At 40.5% G+C, this 27321-nt stretch overlaps 2 protein-coding genes across 10 annotated transcripts in view; one reads left to right on the top strand and one right to left on the bottom strand.

The window, feature by feature from the left end:
* slc39a14 (solute carrier family 39 member 14) overlaps window positions 1-1962 on the bottom strand; it is a 46069-nt gene extending 44107 nt beyond the window's left edge. For both annotated transcript variants that reach the window (XM_055161764.1, XM_055161763.1), the window contains exon 1: window positions 1747-1962. The gene's annotated coding sequence lies outside the window, so the exon portion shown is untranslated. The remainder of the gene's footprint in view (window positions 1-1746) is intronic.
* A 221-nt stretch (window positions 1963-2183) lies between these two features.
* LOC110172474 (STAM-binding protein-like A) lies at window positions 2184-27117 on the top strand. Of its 8 annotated transcripts, none has more exons than XM_055161765.1 (11): window positions 2553-2682; window positions 3907-4014; window positions 5254-5471; window positions 6815-6890; window positions 6980-7075; window positions 8306-8696; window positions 8772-8896; window positions 9469-9606; window positions 15424-15536; window positions 22619-22718; window positions 26310-27117. In XM_055161765.1, exons 3-11 carry the CDS (start codon window positions 5269-5271, stop codon window positions 26364-26366), a joined length of 1299 nt encoding a protein of 432 aa, XP_055017740.1. In that variant the 5' UTR covers window positions 2553-2682; window positions 3907-4014; window positions 5254-5268; the 3' UTR covers window positions 26367-27117. The 8 variants fall into 8 exon arrangements, with proteins under 8 accessions (XP_020794013.1, XP_055017743.1, XP_020794010.1 ...); XM_055161766.1 differs by having other exon boundaries at window positions 2571-2682; window positions 3925-4014; XM_020938354.2 differs by lacking the exons at window positions 2553-2682; window positions 3907-4014 and adding an exon at window positions 2184-2228.
* The last annotated feature ends 204 nt before the right edge of the window (window positions 27118-27321 follow it).

Genomic DNA, 27321 nt, shown 5'->3' with positions numbered 1-27321 from the left:
ACAATGCGCACCAGATCAAATATAAGAGGCTCGCATACTGGCACGCTGGCACGGTTCCGTCCTTGCACTGGTCGTTGTTGAGTTTTGGCACTGGGGACGCACATTGAATAAAAGTAGATCTGCATCTTTTACCTTTTTGAAATAAAGACAGTCAGGAGAGTGATGATGATAATATCCTAAGGGAGAACAGAACTTTCAGTGCTTTAAAATAGTAACTATTAATAATATAACCGCAAGCAGCAATCATCAGCTCTCGTGCGCACCAATGCCGCGCCCCGCAAAGGCCGTGCCCCCCCAAACGCTGCACGCCACAAACAGGCGCCCTGCAAACGCTCAAAACACTGCGCCTCACACTGACCCTAATAACCCTAAACCTTACCCTAATTGTAATCCTAACAATAGCCCCAACCTAATCTAACCCTGCAATTTAAAAAATTTAGCAAAAAAAAAAAAAAGAAAAAAATCCAAGATGGTGGACTTTCGGTTTGTAAAGGGGCATGGTCACAATATACATTTTTGTTCTAACATATTTGTTGTTTTGTTGGCCTAATACTATGTTGTAACATATGTAACAATGTTCTGCTTTTTTTGGCAGACAAACTATAATTTTCGGAAACCTCAGGCGCATTGCTACATTATGGCGAGGGTCCCTGCTGGTCACTACGGGCCACTCGGAGCATCGCATTGCGATACTAATAGGCCCTTCGCCAGCCTCTGGCGCTCGGGCCTAATAATATTTTAGCAAAAACAATATATCCGTTAACATTAGTACAGCATAATATATGTTTTTTGAAAGCTCTCGACCTTCCCCACATCACCGTGGGGTCATTGGTGAGTGACGGGCACCGACACTCTCGCCATTCACCATCTCGTCAGGGTCGCCCCTGACCTCTCATTGACTTCCATTCATTTTAGCAGCGATAAATATGGCCCAGGCCTTGGGCGTGGTTTACTGGGATACTACTGTTCATGCCGGGAGCGACCAAGGACAAAGTTGTATGTCGTCCTCTTGCATTCAGCCAAGCGCTCGTCACTCCCCATTCGCTCCTCGTAGCGAAAGCAATAGGCCCTTCGCCAGCCTCTGGTGCTCGGGCCTAATAATAATAATAATGCATCACTTTTATATAGCGCTTTTCTGGACTCTCAAAGACACTTCACAGATCATTATTCATTCACTCCATACCTAGTGGCGGTAAGCTACTATTGTTGCCACAGCTGCCCTGGGGCAGACTGACGGAAGCGAGGTTGCCAATCTGCGCCATCGGCTCCTCCGCCCACCACCATCACTCACACACCACTTTCATACTAAACACCGTGGGCGAAGTGCCTTGCCTAAGGACACAACATTACAACATTAAGAGATTTAAAAAAAAAAAAAAAAAAAAAAAAAAAAAAAAAGGTGGCAGCAGAAGCTCAATTGGTCTATGTTGCCTGAAGATGGATTTTATTTTAATTACACCAAATTTGACCCATTACCGCGGAGTCATAAATGTTAATGCAAACACATGCAGCACTACTGGACCATTACAACCAGGTGACAGCACCATCACCACAGCCGGAGGCATCTTGTAATTTCTGCCCTCATGTGCGCCTCATCCTGGAGCTGCTTCACAGGGACAGAGGATGTATCCGTGCCACTTAGCGATGATCAGCCAAAGCCATTCCAACAGTAGCTCACTGATAATGCACCAGTCTGACACCTACTAGCGTTCCCTCTGCATTAGCTCTTAGCTCCAGTTAGCTTACCCGGAGATGCCCCGGTCAACGGCGGCTGTTTGTGGGGCTCCTCTTTGGCTCGGCCCGTGATGAGATGGAGAGAGCACGGACATATATGAGCTCGTGGTACTGGGAGCACGACGGAACACAGACAGAGCGGCGGAGGATCAGCTGTCCGAACCGTGTCTCATTCAAAACGCCATGGCCAAGAGCGGAGCGTCAGTCTGACGTGGAGGCTATAGCGCCACGTAACGTAATGAGGCGTTCATGACCGGCTCCGACAGGAACGTATGAGGTTTATTCCCTGGGCATTATTATTATTATTATTATTATTATTATTATTATTATTATTATTATTATTATGCGTTAAAATGTTCGTGTTAACCAGCTCTGCATGATCCTGGGGTTTTTATTATGTTGTCCATGAATAAATTCCTATTGTCTCCCCCTTTCTCTCGTCTCGTCAGAATGGACAAGGCTGTTGCACTCTGTTTTCAATAAGATTTTTTGGGGTAAGTCCAAACTGTAGTTTTATTTGGCAGTCTTTTTAACCTTATGGATTTTCAGAATGACTTATACTTATATTGAGATCAAAATAGGTGTTTTTAAAGTTTGTTTTTTGTTCAAAATGTGTATGTGCGGCCACATCTAGCTGTGACGACGTATTCTTGAACGCTACATGATAGACTACTATAGTCACAAGTGGAAATAACTAATTTGGTTAAATAACTGCAAATATACTAATGTATTCGATGCGAGTTGTGGCCCGGGCTCTCTCGGTTTCCTTCACGGTTTCAGAATAAGGCGAGCTTCTTCCGTTCTAAATGCACGCAGGCGCACTGGCTCAAAGGGAAGTGTGTTGATTGCGGAAGTAAACCATGTAAACCGATCATGGAGCACAATTTGGGCGTATTTTCAAGTAGTTATTTGAACGTCAACTGAAAGTCTAGAGTAAATCTTTCCCCGGTAAGGACTGCCGCTAGTATACAATTACAGAATATTGTCTATAGAGGTTCTAAAACAAGACCCTAAAGGCAGAGAGTCTGAATTAGCTACGTTAGCAGGGAGAATCATGCACCGTTGACCTAAAGATAATCGCGGGTAAAGCGCTGCTCCCATTTTAATGTAATCACTTTTTACGTTACATTTATATTGTTGGATGCTGAACTTTTAGAACATCTAAAGTTGCCACAAGTCCTACAAATAGAAAAGGTCCCTTAAAGGTGCTTTATGCAGCTATTCTGCTGGAGACTGAAGAATGTCCGCGACTTGTTTCCATGGAGATTACATTGATATGCCTGGAATGTTCCACACTATTGCATTAAACTTTTCTGTCTCCATTGAGTGAAGCTGATAACTCCACCAGTATATTGTACAGATATGTGTAGAGGTGAGCCCAGTCACAATAAGATGGCATGTTTTCAATATGTTGTGAGGAATTAATGCATGTGTTACCGAATATTTAATGGCAAAATTATAACATCTCCATGGACACAAACAGGTGACACTAGGTAAAGAAAAGTTACATAGTGCGTATTTAACTGTTATAAAATGTTATATTGACGTTTTTGAGTAACTAGTTGCATGTACTAGTATCCCCGTGTTTGTCAGCATAACAACTTCACTTGCTAGACTTAATGAGTCTAAAATGCACTTCAACTACCGTTCATACAAAATGAAAAGAAAGACCCAGTAATGCATTTTGAACAAAATGATAAGTTGATTGAAGTTATTATGTTACTGGACTACAGTGGAAGTGCAGAAGCAGGGTGACCAGATTTTCAAAAATCAAATCTGGGACATCTGGGGAATCTGTGAAAAGAATGTGTAAAATGAGAAAAATTGTGATGTGCTCTGTCCATTCATGAGTTATTCCCCACTCAGTCAGTATATCACTGCAATCACTGCAACTGAGGTTATTAGCCTGTTTTTCTATATTTTGGCTCAGCACATTTTTGCCTCTTTTTCATGTCAGCAGCTATCAAATTGATCAAAAATAGGGAAACCTGGAACATTATTTGTATAAAACTGCAACACATCACTGATTTTGGATAAATCTGCTAGGACGTGGGATACAGAGCTCAAAACTGGGACTGTCCCTTGTCAATAGAGATGTCTAGTCCAAACGCCAATCCACTACTGATACTTTGTTACTCATGTCATCAACATTCGCTACTAATGCTACTGTAGGTACTGCTTTGTCTGAAGCTTTGTTAGACTTGAGATGGGTGCGTTGGAGGAGAGGAAGCAGCTCAAGAACATGGAGAAAAATCCCGCACACCGTCTTACTTGCAAATTGTGAGTTTTATTAGGACAAACCGTGCAATGTTTCGGCACTAGACCTTCGTCAGGCAATTTTTCTTCAACACTATCTGACCAGAAAGAACTGATTTGTCTTAAACTACAACAGGTGATTTGTCTCTCAAGTATAAAATTACAGTCACAGGCCAGCTGGCATTAGCCAACAGTTACTTTTTTGTTGTTGTTGAAAGACCTGAATGGGATCATCAATGCTCGTAGTGATCACAGACTCCTGAAAATATGTTGTTTAGATCTATTTTGTATTTTTTTCTCATATTTTTACCACTGCAAAGTATCAATTACAGTGGTAACCGTTATGAAAAAAGATGACACAATAATAAATGCTAATCTTAAGTATTGTAAAAACAACTAACTAGTTAAGTTAATGTGTTCTTATTTGTAAAATGAACAAACATGTGTTCAGTCTCAGAATAGAGGGATGGTTCTTTATTAGATTGTATAAAAGTGAATTTTTCACTGTGTGTATATCATTGTGACTTTCTAACAATAAGTAACGCTAATATTTCCATCCCTATGGTGTTCCAGGTTGTGATACTTTAAAGGGCCATACTATGCTATTTTCTGATCTATGTTATAATATTTCCTCATCACAAGCATACCTGGAGTGGTGTTTTGTTTCATTCACACATTCTTGAGTTCTCTCAAACAGAAAACAGTTATACAAGAGGTGCTCCACTGTGTTTTTCAACACCATTTACATTCACTAAAATTATTTGGATGATTTCAGCCATGGAATTTCCAATCTCTTTTGAACTAAAGGCAAAAGGTAGCTGTTAACTTGTAAACTACCGCTGCATAACACCACGAGGTGGAACAGCATTTTGAGCTTTGGAAATGCAGACAATAATAGGGTTACTTAAACAAGTGTGAATGAAATTAAACACATCGGTAACAGCATTATAAAATGACTTAAAGTTCACAAGAGTCTCTTTAGTGTTTAGGCAGACTGACAGAAATGAGACTGCCAGTCTTGCACCACCAACCACCAACGTGCATGCTCACACCAACTTCACAGTAGGCTAAGTGGGAGATGTGCCTTGCCTAAGGACACAACAACAGTTTTTTGCCACTGGTGCTACACTGAGGCACCTGATTTTCGCAGTTGTCTAACATCAACTAAACAGGCCCAGCCTTGCTTAGCTTCTGTGATCAGATGAGATTAGGCTTTGACAAGCCGGCATGGCCACACCTTTGAGTTGTTTTATTATGCCCCAGGTGGATCAGCTGGAGATGGGAGACCCCTCAGATGTAAGCCTGACTCCAGAGGAGCGTGTTCGGGCTCTAACTAAAAAAGGCAGCTCTGTGGAAGTCAGTGATGATGTTCCTCCTCGGCGATACTTCCGTTCCGGCATGGAGCTAATCCGCATGGCCCATGTGTATACAGAAGAGGGCAACATCGAGCATGCCTTCATCCTCTACAACAAATATATCACGTAAGAGCACCTCTAAACACTGCCAGTTATTATCCAGAATCAAGGTCACTCGTCTTCTCCACTAAGTTGTCTTCACGTAACACAGTTTGTGAGAAGATTCTACATTTGTGGATTTATTTATAAAACTCCAAATTCTCCGTAGACTTATAGAGATAATGTCCCCTGCGCTCCATCTGAAATTATGACATTATCTAACTGTAGGAGGTGAGCACTACTCATATACACGCAGATGGTTTCAGAGACTTGAAAGCTATTTTTTTTTCTGATTGTATAAATTAAATGAACATCTATGTCTTCTACTGTCTGAAGTCTTTAAAATTGTGTTTATATCAGCATTACAAGAGGACCTTGTCACCATGGCCATTTTTGACTTAAGAGTGTGGCCCTTTTCTGACTGCCCCACTGTATTTCTTTTTTCGAATTAGCCTAGTATTTCTTATTATAAATCAATAGTTTATAATGGATACTCTTAATGCTTCATTGGAATACACTTATCTGTTTATAAAGTAAGCTTTTTTTTTTGTCTCAAAGCTAATGCTAACCTGCATTTAATTGAACTATTATTGTTAAAATAGTTCCACAATCTGAAGTAATCTGAATACAAATTGAATGAAGTTATGTACCTTTCTCATTTTATTTACATGAGCCTTAGCTTCAAGACAGTAACAATTCCTTTATAAAGGCTCATGTATATCATTACCTCCGCCAAGGAGGTTATGTTTTTGCCGGCGTTTGTCTGTTTGTTTGTTTGTTTGTTTTTCTGTTAGCAACATAACTCAAAAAGTTATGGACCGATTTTGATGAAATTTTCAGGATTTGTTGGAAATGTGAAAAGGAAGAACTGATTTCATTTTGGGGGTGATCCGGAAGAAATCCTGGATTCTGGATCACTTTGAAATTTTAGTTAACATTGTGGTAAATGGGGCCAAAAATTTTGTTTCTCAATATCTCGGTTAATTATTGACCAAACCCCATGAAATTTGACTCAGGGATGGACAATCGGATCCTCTTTCATATTCCAAATTGAAAGATACGAGACAAATATTTATGGAAAACACAATTAATATGAGGGGGACTGTAGTCCTTGGCGGAGGTCTGCGCTCTCTGAGTGCTTTTCTAGTTCATAATATTGTCAGTGACTTTCTAATCGTAACTCTTTGTTTTCTGTGCAGTGTTTAAATATTGAATTATTATAGTAATACTATGCTAATTCCTCATAGGAATTATGGAATTGAACAAAGATCTGCATTCAGAACTAGTCCATCTGTATCATGAAAAGACCCTCTGTTACCAGTAAATTATTCTATACTAATTGATATGAACATATTTCTTTCACATCACAGATTGTTCATTGAGAAACTTCCCAAGCATCGGGAGTACAAAACTGCCAACATTCCAGAGAAGAAGGATACACTCAAGGTGATTATATATTTTATATGTATATTATATAGAAAATTTGAAATAATAAACAGGGTCAAAGTAATTATTAATGTTCTCTTATTCTGCAGAAACTGAAGGATATAGCATTTCCCCAAGCAGAGATCCTGAAAAAAGCACTTTTGAAAAGATTTGAACTAGAATATTCAAATTATCTACTAAAAAAGGTAATCACAGTTAACTGAAATTCAAACAGGCAATTGTTTTAAGAATTCACCAGTACTTAAAGGTATCATATTACATAGTTTTTTCCTTACCTGGAGTTGTGTTTTGTTTCATTCAAGTACGTTTAACACACATACTCTGCATATTTTGGTTGTGTTCTTCTAGTGTTCTCTGCACTCCCGACACAAGCAACACCAAATGACACACTAGATGCATTGGGCATGCGACTTTTCTTAAAGTGATAAACACAGCGACACTTGACATGTGTTGATGCGTCAACTCGTTTAGCCCATCACTAGCCTACTCCATTCAGTGTAGAGAGGACTGCAGTGAGTGTTGCGTTTGGAGAAACAAAACAGCCACTTCATAAGAGGACCAACACAGAAGAGAAAGCAGCAGTGGACCTCAGTCCACTGTACACCTCCATCTCAATTCAGTCATTAGAGGACAGCTCTTAGCCAGAGAAAATAATTGGCTAGAGAGGGGAGTTAAAGAGGCTATTTTTGTTAGGAAAGAGAGGATCAATTCGATCAATTAGAGGATCAATCTTTGAATAGAAATGGAGGCCTCTGGAGAGTCTCAGACGTCATCTTTCTCCCATTTACAACTCCAGCCTTAGACCTATATCAAAACAAAGAAAACAATAGTCTTAGCCTGGTCAAGCTCAGAGGTGTGAAACCATCTATCAGGGACCTGGAGGATTATACTATGCTCTATGCCTCAGGCCACTTAGTGCAGTTCAATAGACCTAGCTAACAAACAGAAACTATAAACAAATAGGTGTGTTACTTTCAAGGTAGTTTCAATGTAGTAGGGCAGTGTCCACCAGTAATGTGACCAGAACTGAAGAAGCAGCTTGGATGAGCTGCAAAACATATTTGATCAAAAAAAATCTTTGTCCAGTTGATATATTGAATTTCTCCTAACTGGATGACTGAGGGATTTTACAAACATCTACAGACAAAATAGCAAAATAAAAACACAGAGAGAGGGGTGACAATTTTTCCGTTTTTTTTTTTTGACGTTATGTCAATTGGAGCCAGAGTCGATGAAGACTGAAGCGCGCCCATGCTTACTTCCTACTTGGAACACGGCCGCAGTTTATAATACCTCCTGAAGCTTCCATTACCAGTCCTTGTGCTTAATTATTTTATTAATTTCTAGATCCCTCCTTAATATGTTGGTCATGCATTTTTCTTATAGCGTAATCATATGTGTCTTGAATGTGTCAGAAAGCGGAGGAGGAGGCTCTGGCCCAGGAGCAGTCGAGGCAGCAGGCACTGGACGCGGAGCGGGTGCGCGTGGCTGAGATGCTGCGCAGACAGAGAGAGCAGGAGCAGTTCAGTGCCTTTGAAGAGATGATCCGCCGCCAGGACCTGGAGAAAGAGCGCCACAAAGTCCTGTTGGAGTTTGCCACACCTGTGACTCCTGTGACTCCTGTGACCCCTGGCCCAGACACACCACTTCTTCCTGGTATCATGGGCCCCCCAGCACTGGGTCCCAGCGCTCAAGCCAGCATCACAAACCCACAGCACCAGCATTCAGCTGTCAGCTCCCCCACACCCGTCCCTCCTGCTTTTGACCGCTCGCTGAAGCCTGGCTCTCTCAGCCACAGCGGCAGCAGTGAGTGCCTTGCTGTTCAAGCCATTTGCCCTCGTTTGGACTGGACTAATTGTTACTGTACTTTTCTGTTTGTAGATACAATGGTAGATGCCCTGCGCCAGCTGTTTATACCCTCAGAGCTGTGCCAGAGGTTTCTGCAGTTGGCAGAGGCCAATACCATCCGAGCAGTGGAAACATGTGGCATTCTTTGTGGCAAATTGGTAATTGCAGAATACACTATATATTTAACTTCCATATGAATGTATGTGAGTTGACGGAAATTAGTCTAAAGCTAACTCTGGTATAATGCATCAAATAGCTAAATTTTTGGTTCCTTTTTAAATAATAATAAATAGGGCTGCAACTAACAATTGTTTTAGTAGTCTATTAGTCAGGGATACATTTTTCAATTGGTCAACTAGTCAAAAGATTGCTCGAGTGATGACTGAAGGCTTCTAGATAGAGAATATTTACAGTAGTGTGTTATTGGTGAACATCTCTCATTTTGATATAGTAATGCCTGTGACTTTGTTTTAAAATGAATTTTCATTTGCATTTTAGAGTGCACATATTGGCTAATTATTTTAATTAGTTTATATAGTTTGTCATATTTAGTTGATGAATCATTGCAGCTCTAATAATACATAATAGAGAGAGTTGTCAGGCTGATCCACATGCTTTAACTTAATGCATGCTGGTCATTTGGATACAGTTACCCCCAGTCCAGACCATCCTTCTACAAACAATATTTGATATATTAAAATAATTTTTCATGTATGTGTATGTGTTGCAGACAAGAAATGCCTTCACAGTGACCCATGTGATTGTTCCAAAGCAATGTGGAGGCCCTGACTACTGTGACACAGAGAATGAGGAGGAACTCTTCCTCATACAGGATCAGTATGACCTCATTACTCTAGGCTGGATACATGTGAGTATGAATTTACCTTTATGATTATACTATATGATCACAGTGCCCGTAATACCGTATGGCAGAATACTGTGCATCTTAGTAAGTCTTGTTCAGAACGGAAACAATGGACTTAGTATTTACAACAAATAAGACATTCCAGTGTTGCAGAGTAAAGTTCAATAACACAAACCAGCAGAACTTCTCCTTCACACAGTGTGCAGGATCAGCATGTCACTGAAGCTGCTCTCCAGAGGACAGCCCAGGACCCTCCTGCCCCCCACCTCCTGCACTGAGTGCAGAGGACAGCCAAGGACAGAACTGGAATTGTTGATGTCCAGTTTGTTCCTATCCCTCTCTGTGCTGCTGCTCAAGCAGTCCACACCGTACATGAGGCTCAGAAGTGGCCCCCTTACTCCAAAAGGTGGCAGTCTCCTTAGGGAATAGGAGCTTATCTGGCTCTTCCTGTACATTATAACACAATGTGCACTATTTTTGTGCTCATGGCTACATTGGCCCAGATGCATGCAAGTGTGCTCGAGGTTAGTAAGTCCCAGTATGACCAGTAAAACATGCCGTGTTACACACCTCATACTTATGTGTGTGATGGAGTCTTAATCCAGAAACAATGTGCTGCTGATTAGGCAACTAAAAAGTGGGTGTTACAAAAGCTTTCAAAATCGTTATGCATCACTATGTATCTGACCCAAACTGCACTCATAAAACTACACCTGCTTCTGTTTTATGCAGAAAAAAGTACTAAGAAGCAATGTATTTATATGTATATATGTATTTATATGAGTTTAATCTGCCATTTTACCCAGCGGTGCTCGTTTATTAAGGGCGCAAGGGGTGCCACCCTCCCTGAAATTTGGAGAGATGAAAATCTCAATCAACATAATAACAATAACAAGAAATCATACGGTTTGCTCCTGAAATAAACCTAAAAATTCAAAACTCTGATCATGTGTTGTGTCAGCTGCCAATTGTCCCTCCCAAAATCATGTTAACATGAGATTTCCATTCGTTAGAAAGACAGAAAGCCCTCCCCCTAAATGGCACACCGACAAAACCAGTGTCTATGAGGATTTGTAACATTTTCGCAATATTTTCACCAATAAAAGATTTTGATTGGCGCATTTCACTTCGGGTTAAGGGCACAAACTTTAGCGCCCAGACCAGTGAGATCACAGTCCCTGTTTATTTAGTGTAGTGTGATTGGACAATTATTCTGTCACTCATGTCACGTTAACCTGCTGCGACAACTCGCTTCATGTAGGGAAATTAACATTAGCAGTTTCATGACTAATGGCGGACAGCTACTTTCGCCTAAACCTCCACACTGGAAACCGCGATGAGAGATCCAAAGGAGCTATGGAGCAGAGACACAGAGACTTGCCGGCGGGACCTGGGGCTATCACTGCCGCTGAGGGGGCCAAACAGTCGCTGCCGGAGTCGGGGAAGTCGCTGCCGGAGTCGGGGAAGTCGCTGCCGGAGTCGGGGAAGTCGCTGCCGGAGTCGGGGAAGTCGCTGCCGGAGTCGGGGAAGTCGCTGCCGGAGTCGGGGAAGTCGCTCGTTGCTCTGCCAGCGCGTTTTTGGGCGTAAAAGTTTCACCTGAGCCTAGTGTGCAAAGGGCTCAAGTCCACCTGGTGCCCTAGTGCTAACATGGACAGGTGTTAACTTTCAGCTCTAAGTGGGAAGTGAGATTAAGACTAGTTTTACAACCCGCTCCCGTACTCGGCTTCTGGACCTCGCGTCACGGACCTGAGTGGACCAGGATTTGGACCAGTTTCATCTCATCATATTGGACAATACACTTTTGGAGACAGAACCAGTAGGACAGCAGACAGAGGATACACTCACATCAGTCCCCTGGAGAAGATAAGAGTTGTTTTCATTAGCTTTGGATAAATCTGAAGATGGAGCGTCACAGGTAAATAGTGCGTAAATGAGCTCGTGGGTGCGATGGAGCTGCCGGTGTTCTGCCGTGTGCTGTAGGAACGGCATCCGTGTTCATGTGACCGTTAGCCTCTTATCTTATTGTAGGTTTTCTGACATTATTGTGGCTGGTTGTGTGTTACGTTGTGTTGTTGGGGCTGGGTGTGAGCAGTGGATCAGGTTGTGCGTTGTGCTCTGATATAGTTCAGCCAATAGTGACCAAAATGACTATTTCTGGCATTTGTTATGATACTATATACCTTATATATAATACATATATTATTCATAATATATATTTATAATTTTGGGCTTGATGCTCCCCAAAAAATTATACCACCAGCCGCCACTGGAATTACCAAAAATGCCAAATCTTCAGCTCACTCACTTCTCCTTTCTGTTGTTGTTTCATATAAATCCTTATAGTGGAGCTGTTAAGGACCAAAATAGTGCCCAATTGTTCATTTTTATGGTACAAGCATGAAACTTTGCCAGATTATTAACAGCCCTAGGACCAACATTTCTGGATATGGAGCCAAGCCCAAGTCGACTCTGGAGCCGAGTACCGCGAATGTCACAAAATGGCCGACATGGAAACAAGGCTGGGAGCTCAATTACTGCTTAAACCTTCTTTTTTGGAAAATAATGTTAAATTATCATATAGGTTATAAAGAAGAATATGTATCAAGATACTAGCTACTTTCAATGCTGTTTTTAAAGTAAAAGTAAACATTAAATAACAACAACAAAAAAAGCTACTAAACTAATGATGTTTTTTTTAAAGGTGCATCATGTAACTTTTCTGGTCTCCATGGAGATGTTATTGCTTTGTCTGGATTGTTTCACAGTGTGGCATTAAACTTTTCTATCTTCATGGAGACTAAACAACTTACAGGTCAGATCTGTGGAGAGGCGACCCCGCTCACAGTCATTATGTCTGTTTTTCTAGGTATTTTTGAACTATAAAACCACTTGTAATTGAATAAATGTAAGGTAGAGCTGTTTAATGTCACACTGTAGAACATTCCAGGCAGAGCAATGACATCTCCAAAGACCCTGAATCAAAAAGTTACACAGTGTCATTTACTACTTTAATAGTGTCATTTACTGTTTCTAGTGCTTGTTTGGTAATTTTAGAGCAAACTAGGTAAATTAGCAAAAGAATCTGAGCAGCAATGTGTAAAAATGAGAGTGTGTGAACTCTAGTGTTTCTGTGATATCAAGTACTATGTGACATCACGTAGAACTGCCCTGATTACAGCCAGTTTTTTCTGTTTACAAATCCCTGGCTGTAGGAGTGGAGTTTGTAGTGTGGATGCCTGTTAGACCAGTTACGCTGTTCCTTATACCCCCTAGCCCCGCCCCTCTGTCCTTTAGTCCTCCAGGTACCATTCAATTTATCAGCGCTATTTGAAATGTGTTTGTGGTTTAGGTGTTTAATCCCACTTCAAGGCAAAAGTAAAACTTCATGAAAATAGTTTTGTGTAGGTTTGATTTTCTATCTTCATTTCTCTCTCCCCTCTAATCTTTCTTTAGCCTGTATATTCAATGGTTAAATCAGCTCTTCTGTGAGTACAGTACAAGTACAGTTACACAGCAAAACATCTACTCATTGACAAGTACTACTTGTGCTTGAATAAAAGTATTAAGTATACCCATAAAAAACTACTAACTACACTGTAGTGACTAGCATTTTATGTAAGACTTTGTAGATAAAACCTGAAGCTGACTTAAGTTTCTTTAATGCAGTCTTGTTATAGATGCTACACCTGCTTGTTACTATGGAGATTTCATTGCTTTGCCTGAAATATTTATCAGTAAGGCATTAAACCTATTTATATAACATATATATATATATATATATATATATATATATATATATATATATATATATATATATATATATATATATATATATATATATATATATATATATAACACCTATATAACCACCTCTCCATATATCTGACCTGTAAACATGGCCTGGTTGCGCCACTTTCTTGTCTCCGTGGAGATAGACAAGTTTAATGACATACTGAGGAACAATATAACACTGCCATTTTCGCTCCCAGCAGAAAAGTTACATAGTACATCTTTAATACTACTAACAAATGTATGCCCAAAAATCCCTCCCAACCCATCACAGTATCATAATAACAATAATGACTAGAGCAGAGGTGGACAGCTCGTTTCAGTAATCCCACACCAGACTGAGAACACCAGTGAAACTGTGGAGATGGTGATTTGGGATTATGACCAAATTAAGACAAGATTAGACCAGGTTTTGTCGTATTTTCATTGCGATCTCTCGATCTGGAACGAGAAAATGGAATGATGATAAGGATTGTAATAAAGATATAAACCCATTCCCCCCCCATAATGTGAGAGATACAGGCTATGTAAATGGACAACGCAATTTAACGTCTTTAGGTGCACAATATAACATTTCCAGTGGAAGTTAAGGTGCTTGTGTCCATGGAGATATTATTGCTTTGCTTTCACAGTATGACTTTAAACTTATCCATCTCCCTAGTGACAAGTAAGTAAGTATTTTTATGTATATAGTGCTTTTCACAGACATATGTCACAAAGACACTTTGCAGATCATTATTCAGCATTATTCATTCACTCCAAACCCGGTGGTAAGCTACTACTGTAGCCACAGCTGCCCTGGAGCAAACTGACAGAAGCGCGACTGCCAATTGGTGCCATCGGTCCCTGTGACCACCACCATCACTCACACACACACCACTTTCATACTAGGCAAAGTGGGTGAAGTGCTTTGCCTAAGGACACAATGACTGGCGTCCCACAAGCAATAGACCCACTAAATGTAAGAATGTCTGCATTTTAGGTATTTGAGCAATAAACACATTTTCAGTCCTTAACTGAATAAACACAAGACTGATATGTTTAATGTCATACAGTGACAGATTCCAGCCAAAGATGTGACATCATAAAAGAAGCAGGTTGTGGACCCCCAAACAGAAATGTTATAATGCATCATTAAGAATTTTGTATTTTAAGACACCACCCAGCCCTGCAGATTGGGGATGAAAGCGTGATGACAGTCACTAGTTACAGTTGTAGACCAAGCTCCACCAGGCAAAGAACGTGCTATGAACTTATCAAGTGTGGATGCAGAAGCCTGTGCTGGGTGATGCATTTGTGCAAAGACAAATTTGGCATGTACAGATTCATGCCAATGTGGCAGCAGCTGCACTTTGAATAAGTTTAACGATTTAAGGAAAATCTCTGTTTTTTAGGGTTATGCCTCACATCCATGCAGCATTTAATTACCATTGTGAAACATGATGAGGTACTTTAAATTGTTTAAATTGTTTTTGTTATCAAAAACCCAATAAATATGGCTTTGAAAGATAAAATATTGTATTAACTTGGATTTCAACCACAGGGAGCCCACACAACCCTTACAGCCTTAAGGAAAATGGTCACATGACCTCCTTAATGCTTTGGAGCTTCTGAAAAATTGTTGTTCAACATTACAAAATGGATAACTAAGCAAATTAGATTGTAAAAAAGGGATTATGCAGTGTTTTTTATGTCAGCCTCATTTTCATACAGTCCATTTTGTGACATGCACAGTTCTCGGCTCCAGGGTCGACTTAGGCTTGGTTCTATATCTAGAAATATTAGTCCTGGGGGTGTTAGTAATGTGGCAAAATTTCATGCTTGTACCATAAAAGCGAACTATTTTGGTCCTTAACAGCTCCACTTTTATGATCTATGGTAAATAAAATTATTAGTACATTAATAGCTAATACAAATTTTGGTTGACTACAACACCATTGACCGATTAATCAACTAAAGCACTGAAGGACTACAACCTAAGTAGACACAATTATGTGATGAACCAAAGATGATATATGTCTGTGTTTTCAGACCCACCCCACTCAAACGGCCTTCCTGTCCAGCGTGGACCTGCACACGCACTGTTCCTACCAGATGATGCTGCCCGAGGCCATCGCCATTGTCTGCTCACCTAAATTCAATGAGTAAGTGAAGTCATAATAGAGTCCTGTTTGAAATTTATTTAGATTTTATTGCATCAATAATAACACCTTTTCGTTGGGACCGTGCATCCTCTGTTGGATGCACAGGCAGAGTCTGTACCTATTTTTAAATCACTCCTAAAAACCAACCTTTTTTCACTGGTGAAGTGAGATGTACATTTCTTGTTATCATATTGTTTTTGGTTTTTTTTAATGTTTTTTAGTAGTTGTATTGTGTACTGTGTTGTGCTGCGATTGTCCTTGTCTATTCTGTTTGTGTACAGAAGTTTAGAAGTTTTTAAAGTGCTTTATCAACAAAGTTGGTATGGTATGGTAATATGAAACTACTTTTTGAGACTGGAAAAAGCTGGATAATCGCAGTAAATCTAACCAGTAAAATGGCCTGACACACAAATAAATAGGGTAATTCCACACCAAATCTCCGAATGCCCCTGCCCTAGAAGGTTCACACGCTTTCCAGTAGGAAAAGTCCCAAATTTTAGCTCCCAACTCCTGTCATTAAAAAATATTTTGTCAACTCTGCCCTGACCCGTTTTGAGCAGAGTTGACCAAGGAGCCACTTTGAGATTGTTGTATCTAAAAAACTATTTAAGGTCGGTCCTTCAAAATTTTCAAGGGTTAAAATTTGACAAATGTACTTGTAGAATATGGACTTTTACACATGTGCTTTTGGTTTATCACAGATTTCTGGGGGCTTGAATTTGCTCGAAAATTCTACTCTTCAAATATGAGGGCATCTTTGAAGGACTGTGGAAAGTGCAATGTTAAAGACAGAGGTTTGATATTGAACATACACCTTTTATTTTAAAATTGAGCCTCTGTGATGCACGCTCTACAAGACATTAAGTGTTAAAAATGGAAAAAATTAATTTGGTGCCATCTTTACCGTGTTATACCAAAAAAATGACAGCACCCATTTTTTTTAACATATCCAAAATTTGTGATGGTGTTCTGCCTTATTTTTGCAAAATGAATTTTTGAAAATATGGTGTCCGCATACACGCAGAGCATTCATGGACTATGAAAGCACTTTCAGAAGTCAAGAAAACACTCTGAATATTTAACACACATCTTAAATTTTTAAAAATGCTTGATTTGATTACTCAACTACTGTAAATTATCTCAACTCTTTGAAACTTTCAGATGTTTTGGTGTAACACTCCTGAATTGTAAATAAGCATCCTGTTGTAGTGCTAGAAACATCTATTTTAGAAATGATGTGTTGTAAAGGTACCCAGCCCTAATCTATGGAAGCCCTGAGCCACAAGTGTAAGAACACCATCACAAATTTTGGATATGTTAAAAACAGACATCTAGTCTTTCTAAAACAGTCCATTTTATGTTGGTGGGTGCTGACATTTTTTTGGTATAACATGGTAAAGATGGCACCAAATTTATTTTTTCCATTTTTAACACTTAAGATCTTCTAGAGCAGGGGTCTCAGACTCGCGGCCCGGGGGCCAACTGCGGCCTGCGGAAGGATTTTTTGCGGCCCTCCACTTGATTCCAAAGAATAATGTCAGTGCGGCCCGCGGTAGATGTATGCACAATCCCACCCCCCTACCGCGGGCCGCACTGACAGATGAAGCTGCAATCGGTGCCCATACAGATTCACAACAGATTATTAACGCAGTTTACATCCCAAAACTCAATTTACAGCAGTTGTGAAGCAACAAGTTTAAGTGGATCTGTTAATACAAGTACACGTGCACATACGGCATCGCCGAAGAACCAAAACAAACCACACATGGTGGTACACGTGTGCACACTTCACTTTACGCTCCCACAGCCACAGTATCAGAGTGCAGAGGAGGCGCTGACAGAATTCCCCTGTTCATAAGTATGGGACCTTTATTGGAGAGGCTAATAAGAAATAAAAAGACACTGACAGTCTGTTTACCTGCTCAACACTCTGTGCGTAACTTGCTGGCAACCCGATGACCAAGCTCCACCTGTGCGTCGCCGAAATCCACGCGCACTCAGCGGCAAACACAGCTGTCCCATCAATATGCAAGCACCACAAAACTGCAGTGATCTATTCCAGAGGCTTGGCGACATGTTAGCAAAAAGTACTAGGCAAAAACAAGCGTCTTCCATCCATGTTTGACATACGAGAAGCAGATACACTCCAGTGTGGTCCGCATTCACACCGGCAAACGAACCAAAAACTGGTCCGATTAACGAGCCTCTATATCCCGGTAGAACAGCGATATCTCCAGTAACCAATACTGATGTTCCCTGTTAATACCGCGGGCCGTCCTCATCTTATCACCATGAACTCATAAAACAGCAACATGTAGAACTTTGTACAAACTCACCGCATCAGTCCTGAGTTCGGGAAACAGCAGCAGCCGACAGCGCTCACAGTAGCGCGCAGCTCCTCAGGACGGCCCTGGGGTCTGGTCCTTGGTCTTCTGTCGTCCTACAAGCGCGTTGGTCAGATGGTCCGGAGGCTCTGTCCTCCATGTGCTGGTTCCAGATGGTGGCGAGCAAGACCAGTGCGCAATGACTGGGTCTGAACGGGTACGTTCCGCCGTCTGCGCGCTGGTTCCGTGTTCCGTGCGGGGAAAGCGAAAATGCGCTGTGGACTACCTACAGGTCTGTGCTGCTCCTGTCCTCCGCGCTCAAGAACCGCGGCTGGTTCCGAGGTGGAGCAAAGCATCTGGACAGAAGTGTGAATCCAGTTTAGTTGGTGTCCGCATTTGGTTCTTCCCGGGAAAAGCGCTTTTCGCTCCCCGCTCCACGTCATCTGAGCCTGGACAGAACCGGAGCTGCTCCTGCTGGTTCAGGACTCCGGTTTGGATCTAGTCCGACTGTATTTCTCACACTAGGCTAAAAGCAGGACATTTTTTAAAGGTGAATCAACTGAATGGGCGATTGCCTATTGCCATAAAATTATTTGGTTAATTAAAGCCTAAAATAACAAATGCTGGTTCCTACATGATCACGGGGAACACCGGGATCTCTCTGTGCGTGCAGGTCCTGAACAGAAGTACACACCCCCAATTTTGACTCACTCTGGAACCACACGTTCGCACATACTTGCTCTGATCTTCGTGTGTTACATTCTCTGTATTGGCCATTGTTGGTAAAATAATTCGAAAATGAATCGCGGCTGCGTCTGGACAACAATCTGTTACTGCGCTGGAGTCGTACAGCGTGTCATTACAGGCAGGAGACGCGTTTCTCCCATGATGCATCTAGAATAGTTCGTTTGGACCTGCTGTCTATGGTTTGGACCCGGGTTCGCGTTCACACCAGAGGAACCGCACCAAAGTTGGTCATTTGGGTGCGGATTCAAGCGAACCGAGACCACCTCTTTTTGAGGTCTCGGTCCACTTGAGTTGGTCCGGGTCCAAGTCCGATTGACGCTTTCACACCAACGCAAAGGAACCGAACTAACCACTTCTGGTTCGAATGGATCGTTTGGTGCGCACCAAATACTGTTGGTGTGAAAGCACCTATACAGGTCAAGGCTCACTGATGAGCATCTTCAGTCTATCCTGAGGATCTGCTTCCTCCTGCAAGCCAAATATCTCTCAGCTGTACAAGATGAATCGTAGCCAGGTTTCAACCAGCAAGGAGTAGGCAAAAGAAGAAGAGTAGACGTATTAGTTTAAACTTACGTTCTGAATACATTTTCATGTTCTGAACTGTTATTAAAGATTAAGAAAGTGTGTTGCATGTTGTTCTTTCTCTCTCTTTTTTTTCCCGTGCAACCGCTATTTATCGAATACTCAATGCGGCCCAGCCTCACTCAGACTTTATCTAATGTGGCCCCCAGGTAATTTGAGTTTGAGACCCCTGTTCTAGAGCATTTATCACAGAGGCTCAGCATGTGTGGGAAGTTGTATGTTCAATATCAAACCTCTGTCTTTAAAATTGTACTTTCCACAGTCCTTCAAAGATGCCCTCATATTTGAAGAGTAAAATTTTGAGCAAATTCAAACCCCCTAAAATCTGTGATAAATCAAAAGCACATGTGTAAAAGTCCATATTCTACAAGTACATCTGACAAATTTTAACCGTTAAAAATTTGAAGGACCAACCTTAAATAGTTTTTTAGATACAGCAATCTGAAAGTGGCCCCTCAGAAAACTCTGCTCAAAACAGGTTAGGGCAGAGTTGACAAAATATTTTTTAATGACAAAATTATAAGGAGTTAGAAGCTAAAATTTGGGACTTTTTCTATTGGAATGTGTGTGAACCTCCTAGAATTTTTTTCAGTCAAATCTGATATGGTCAGGCGGGGGCATTCGGATTTGGCGTGAAATGACCCAATAGCAGAATGAACAAATAGAAAGAAGTTATTTATTCTACACTCTACAGCTCTTACTTTATTACATAAAACTGGTAGAAATTGTGGCCATACCGGTTTGTCAAAGACTGATCTGTAAGATCTCAGAAGTTAAGCAAGACAGGGCCTGGTTAGGAGACTGCTGGGAATACCAGGTACCACAGTGGGGCGTCAGTGTCCGTAGGCAAGGACTTCACCCACTTTGCCTAGAATTAATGTTCTGTGTGTGAGTGTTGGTGGTGGAAGGGGCCAGTGGCCCAGATCGGCAGCCTTGCTTCCATCAGTCTGCCTCAGGGCAGCTTTGGCTACAATAGAGTCTTACCATCACTGAGGGTGGGTTGAATGAATAATGCACTGTAAAGTGCTTTGGGTGTCTTGAAAGGCAGTACTGTATTCAACTGTTAGAAATCTTCCCATTATTGCAAAGAGACTGTACATACACTAAATATACACATATATAATATTATATTATAATATTGTTATAGGCTGCACTTTTAAAACTTTAAAACACAGTTCCCAAGTTATCATGAGCTCATTGCTTTAAATAATACAAAAATAAATAAACCGACAGCAGCATAACTTTGGATGCAACTCATTGCACACCAGCCCAGAGCAGAGGCAACAGCAGCACAGACATGGAAGCACTCACCACAGCTCTGTCTGTCCGGTCTGGGCATGCCTGGGAGTTCGGTCCTACTGTGCCATCTCCGTGCGTGGGTTCTGACAAAAGGCTGAGGCTGCACAGTCTGAATATTTTCGGGGTTATGATTTGTTTTCTGCAAATTATACATTTTCTGCATTTTACAATGAGCCCAACAACATATTTCTGCTAATTATATAATTCTTAATGATTTCATCTTCAGATAAATGCAGCATTTTGCCGTATTTCACACCTTTATGTCGTAAATCCTGGGGGTGAGGCCACTTGAAGCGTTTTGGGGCTTTTGGTTGCACCTTCTGCCATATGCAAAAATATACACACAAACCGGTAAATGAGGGCCATTTGGGCCTCTTTTTTGCACACTTGGCTCTCTTAAAAGAGGCATGCACAAGGTTGAATTAACCATGTGATGTTGCCCCCCCCCCTTTTTTTATTTTGTGTAGTAATTTTTCCTAAATGAAAACATATGAGATTATGAACACAGCCGTTCTGAGTAGGGCTGGCAATATTTTTATTGTACTGATCAATAACTATTTCTTATTTTTATTATCAGGACCAATTCAGATGTCGTTTTAATTTATTCCTCCATAGTCTGAACTCCTCACCAAACCTTTTAGAGGACTGACAGTGGACCCCCTCATAAAAATCCCAAAGCTGATGATTGGCTAGTTGCTTTCTTTTTTACATGTTATGACTCATACATGGACCATTGTAAATATGCTTTATTAATTGATTACTATTAATTAATCATTGCATTTATATAACGCGTTTCAAGATACCCAAAGCACTTTTACAGTTCATTGTTCATTCGATCCACACTCGGTGGAGGTAAGCTACTATTGTAGCCACAGTTACCCTGGGACAGACTGACTGAAGCAAGGCTGCCTATCTGCGCCATCGGTCTTTTCGACCACCACCAACACTCACACGCACACTCCACTTTCATACTAGGCAATGTGGGTGAAGTGTCTTGCCTAAGGACACAACGACAGTTTTGCCACTGGTGCCCCCGTGTGGCACATGATTTTCCCTGTGGTCTACCTTCCAAGTATTTACCAGGCCCTGCCTTGCTTAGCTTTTGAGATCTGATGGAATCAGGCTTTGACAAGCCTGTATGGCCACAAATATAAATACATGTGGACAGTAGGCCTATCAGGATAATACATTTTGAAGCGTGATATATTGACAAAGTAAATATAGACAATAAATGATAATATTGAAACTAATTTTTGCCACTGACAGAGTAACCCAGGAGTAAGTAAGTAAGTAAAAAGGTTTTTATTCCATCCATTTTCTTCCGCTTATCCGGGGCCGGGTCATTGGGGCAGCAGTCCAAGCAGGGACTCCTAGACTTCCTTCACCCCAGACACGTCCTCCAGCTCCTCCGGGGGGGCCCCGAGGTGTTCCCAGGACAGCCCAGAGACATAGTCCCTCCAGCGTGTCCTGGGTCTTCCCCGGGGCCTCCTTCCAGTGGGACATGCCCGGAACACCTCCCGAGGGAGGCACCCAGGAGGCATCCGGAACAGATCATTATTCATTCACTCAGTACCCAGTGGTGGTGGTAAGATACTGTTGTAGCAGACTGACGGAAGTGCAGCTGCCAATCTGCGCCATCGCCATCACACTAGGCAATATGGGTGAAGTGCCTTGCCTAAGGACACAATTTGCGACTAATGCCCCACTGTGGTATCTGATTTTCTCAGTGGTCTCCCATCCAGACCCGGCCTTGCTTAGCTTCTGAGATCTGATGTGCTTTGACAAGCCGATATGGCCACAAGAGTAGATTTAAACAACAAAACTATTCTAAATCTACATTGTATTTTTTTTTAAATCATGGGATGCAATAAATAGCAGAATGTTCTTAGTTACCAACTGTAATGAGTCATAGAAATTATTAATTCAACCTTTTGTGGCTTGAATCTTATACAGCCAAAAGAAAAAAATCCATTACAGCAAAGAAAATGTACACATGATAGATATTGACCCCCAAAACATATTTTTCCAGCTTTCATATATTGAACATTAAGCCAATACAGTAATTATCGTGACAGGCCTAGTGGATAGTGACATTTTTTTCTAATTAACCTTTATCCTTTTGCTTTGGAGGATTGGCTACTTCAGGCTGACAGAGCAAGGTACACAGGAGATCTCGACATGCAGACAGAAAGGCTTTCACCCACACAGCAAAGACCCCCCAATGTTCACAGTAAGTACTACATGACCAGCCAGGAGATAAGCACATTTGAAAACACAAAAAGTTTTAATTTTATTTTTGTATGCTTTGAACATAAATAAATGTATGTAGTACTATGTAGTAATATACAGTCTGTAGTATTGTAGTCTAAACAACACAGCATGGAAGTATTGGCTATTCAAGCCTGACTATTATGCTTCTACACAAGTAGGTTTAAATAGTAGCTAAGAAAGCCAGCTTGGAGAAGAGCTGAGATGTAATGAGTGCATAGCAAATCACTCTGTGACACGATTAGACAAATGAAGCTGATAATAAATAGTTAACCACATGAAAATGTCAACAATGACTGTATTGGAGGCGTCTTCTTTAAAATGAACTTTTTGGCGCTTTCTAACATATATTTGTCTTAACACTGTTACCTCATCAAAAACATGCTTCAAGAGGTTTGAGTTTCATCCATGCATGTTTGAACAATTTAGTGATCTCTCCCGGGCCCTATTCGAACCCTCCTTACGGTTAGTTGTAATCCTCTGTCCAATGCTCAGCCACAAGTCTGCATCACCCATGCTCCCACATGACAACTCTTCAGAAATATACAAAAGCATAATACAAAACGGTACACTTCACACCTGATGCAATGTGCAGTAGTTTCATTGGCAAGATGCACATTGTAATGTGGTAGTGCTCTTAAGGGGGAGTAACTTAACATGGAGAGCAAAGGGAGTGGGGACTCAAAAAAGCATGAAAAACAAAAGTGAAGCCTATGAAACATGTCAATACATTGTTTTCGGAAAATTTAGAATTTGTAAGATGGAAGCGAGGCTGCCAATCTGCACCATCAGCCCCTCCAACCACCACCAACATTGATGCACACATCACTTTCTTACTAGACAATGTGGGTGCAGAGTCTTTCCTAAGGACACAACAACAGCTTTTGCCACTGGCACCCCATTGTGGCACCTGGCATCCCAGCGGTCTCCCATCCAGGTGCTACCCAGGCCCAGCCTTGCCTAGCTTCTGTGATCTGACGAGATCAGGCTTTGACATGCTGCTATGGCCACACTGACTTTGGGGTTTTCGTTAGCTGTAAGCCATAATCATCAAAATTTCAAGAAATAAAGGCTTGAAAGCTTCACTTTATGTGTAATGACTCTATATAATATATAGATTTGATTTTATGAAAGGAGTGACAAAAATTATTTAACTTTTGGACTAGTATATGCCTTGTGATTTATTCAGAATATATTTGGTAAATAAACCAAAGCGATTTATGATTATTTTCAAACTGGCACAACTGTACCTTTTTTGGGTTTATGTTGCCGTGTTGTCTTTTCTTTGTGGTAAAGCATTTGACCCCTTGTCACAAGACAAATTTCTCCATGGGAAACAATAAAGCATTATCTTGTCTTTACCTGTGGCAATGTCCTGATGGAGGAAGAAAGGGCTTGCTGTATAATGATTGGCCGAGCCATGTGGGGGTGTGTGCAGCACTCACTTGTGACCGAATTGCATGAGGGAGAATTACTGGAGCATACGTAACACGTAGAGGGAAGCAGGTGATGTTGCACAGTAGTCTTCCAAACTGAATCTCCGCTGTAGCTCCATTTCTGTAAACCGTTCATTGCTAATTTTACTCAGTAAAAAGTGAAAAGTAGTGACTGAAAAAAAAATCAAAAAACTACTCAAATCCAGTTTGGAATGTCTGATTTATTATTTACATTTTAAAGTCCTATAATGCTATAATATAACATACTATAATTATTGTAAAAACTGACTCTTGTGAGGTTTTAGCCATGTTAGAATGTTGTTACCTCTTCAAAAACATGAACAACTTGTGAGGTCACAAATTAACAGCTCCTTTTACCTTCATTCCAGTAGAGATTGGCAATTCCAGGACTGAACATGTAAATGATTATAGTGAACATGTAAATGATTATAGTGAAGTGAAGAGTTTAAATCACAGTGGAGAACTTCCTCCTTAGTGCTTTCTGTTTAAGAGAAGAACTCTAATCTAAATATCCAGGATTTACATATTAACCATCTGTGGAAACACAACTCCAGGTATGTTTATAATATATATAACATATACTATATATTATAAATGTACTAAAACACAGCTAAACGCTTTTTTTTTTTTTTTCATTTGAAATTTATTCAGTGCTCTTTTTTTTTTTGTCCACCTAACTCACAGTATATAGGCCCCCCCCCCCCCATAAAATTTATATATATTTAGAAAGTAGATGGGAAAAAAAAAAACCAAAGACTGAAAAACGAAAATGATCTAAATGACTAAAAATAAATAAATAACATAATAGTGTGTGTGTATGTGTGTATATACATATATATATATATATATATATATATATATATATATATATATATATATATTATTTATTTTTTGTTCTTTATTTATTTTTGTTCTTAAGACGATAAATTAACTCACAAGTTGTATTTGGAGTGATTCATGTTCAAGTTGTATTTGGAGTGATTGATGTATGTTAGAGCAAACTTGAATTGCTTATTTTCAAGATGCCATTTTGCCGATCAACTCCCTTTTACACCTTTCCCCGGTATACGTCCACTTTGCTATATTTATTTCATTCTCCAGTTTTATTTTTTATATCAGTGATACACTTAAGCAGTGTCATCTAGTCATTTTGGAACAAATGAAAAAAAAATCTGCTGCTACTTAGCGTATCCATCAGAGGAGCTGACTCTTTGTTGTGACGACATTTACCACGTCAGCTCTCATTGGACACCTCGGTTTCTAAAGTGTAAGTCAGCAGACTTGCTTCTTTTATTAAGTTGTTTTATGAATATTGTGTTTTAATATGTCCAAATTATAGCATAATGATTCAACAGCAACAAACACAATTAGGGTTTTCAGGCAGACAAAGAACAGTGCGGTTCCCACACTTAATCTCGAACCGACCGTGTTCAAGCCAAAAATCATTGTGTTTCAGAACCTTAAAGTTGGTTCCAGACGGGAACCAATTAAAACTTGTATTTTTTTTTTCAAGTGAACCACAACAACACAGTAGACATCAGCAGGTCACACGTGGTAAAATAAACAAAGAAAACGTGTATGTGGGGAATATGGTGGAGAAATCAAGTGACAAGATGATGGTCAGTAGAAAAGAACAAATATTTTCTATATCCGTGTTCGCCCGGTAAGATTTTATCTTTGGATTGGGCGTCGCTGCCCCCTTCTCCACAGCTGATGTTGTAGCAGATTTTGGCGCAGATAAATAATGATTTATTTATAACTAATGAGTACAAATGCTCGCTGCTGTCTTTGATGTGATCCATGATTGTTATTTTCCTTGCTGTGACAGTCCACTTTCGTATGTCCTTGTTTTTAATTTAGTGGCAAATTCACACCCTCTGTTGATGACGCATCATGGGTTCACTTAAATAACTTGAACGCGGGTCGTTCACTGGTGAGCACTTTGGTTCCCAGTGGAACTGGTGCCTGAACCGGAACCAGCACCATTCTGGCTGGCCTGAAAACAGCTTATATGTCTTCTTTGAAAGTACAGTTAGTTCATAATGTTACTGAAGTAAATAAATGTAAATGACAACCCTATTGTGCTGTTGTTTCAGCATGCAGGACATGTGAACATCATTGAGGACACCGTCTCCATGATGGACCTGCGGTGACCAGTGTTGTGACCACTTTTATCACACTAGATTTGGCATGAAGTGGCATCTGCGTATGGTCCACAGATATATTAGAGACCACTGCTGATGGTACAGGACTCATGACTCTAAACAAGTGCCAAGGATCCATATGCTTTCCAAACTGTGTGTTTTTTTACAAATTCATGTCTTTTCTTTGTTTTAATGTGGTTGGCATTACATTGTTTCCTCCTATCACGTTTTCTTTAAAATTCTAAAATAGAAGCTTAAATGTGTGTAACTCAGGTATGCAGGCTGCAGAGCGAAAACACATACCACAATGGAAGTGCGCTACACTGTAGGGATGCACCGATACGATACTGGTATCTAATATGTGGGCTGATATTGAAAATTTTGGTGGATCGGATATGTGCTGTTCTGTAATTACATTTTTTTTTTTTTTTTTAAGTTTTTAGTCTCTCTAGTATCAGTATCAGAAGATAAAAAGACAAGTAGGTGCATCCCTACTACACTATGAACAGAAATCGCCATTTAGAAGTCCTCATTGAGTTGTACCTAATAAACTCATTTAAACTACAAAAGAATATCCACATTTGTTCCAAACAAAGTGACAACAAAATTACAGCAAATGGATTATTTTCATACACTGTCAGCACATTTTGTTGAATTCACATTTTTGGTATTGATTTAAATTGCAGGTTGAGCGTAGGAGCCAATACAACTCTGGAAATCAAGTCCACAAACTTAAATGAATAAATTTTTCTTATAATCATGTGTGATCATGTGAGAATATATTGATACTTTGCCACTGATGTCATCAACATTCCCTGTGCGCGTGACGCTATCTGTGGGTACTGCTTTGTTAGAAGCTCTGGTACTCAAGTTACACTTTAATCTGATCTTTATTTTAAAATAATCTGACCATAAAGAGTTGACATACTTGAAACTACAACAAGTGAGATGATTTGTGTTATTA

This window comes from Boleophthalmus pectinirostris, unplaced genomic scaffold (assembly GCF_026225935.1).
Source record: "Boleophthalmus pectinirostris isolate CB_2022bp ecotype Guang Dong unplaced genomic scaffold, ASM2622593v1 HiC_scaffold_4, whole genome shotgun sequence".
NCBI classification, from domain to species: Eukaryota; Metazoa; Chordata; class Actinopteri; order Gobiiformes; family Gobiidae; genus Boleophthalmus; species Boleophthalmus pectinirostris.
This window is presented reverse-complemented; position numbering and strand designations above follow the sequence as displayed.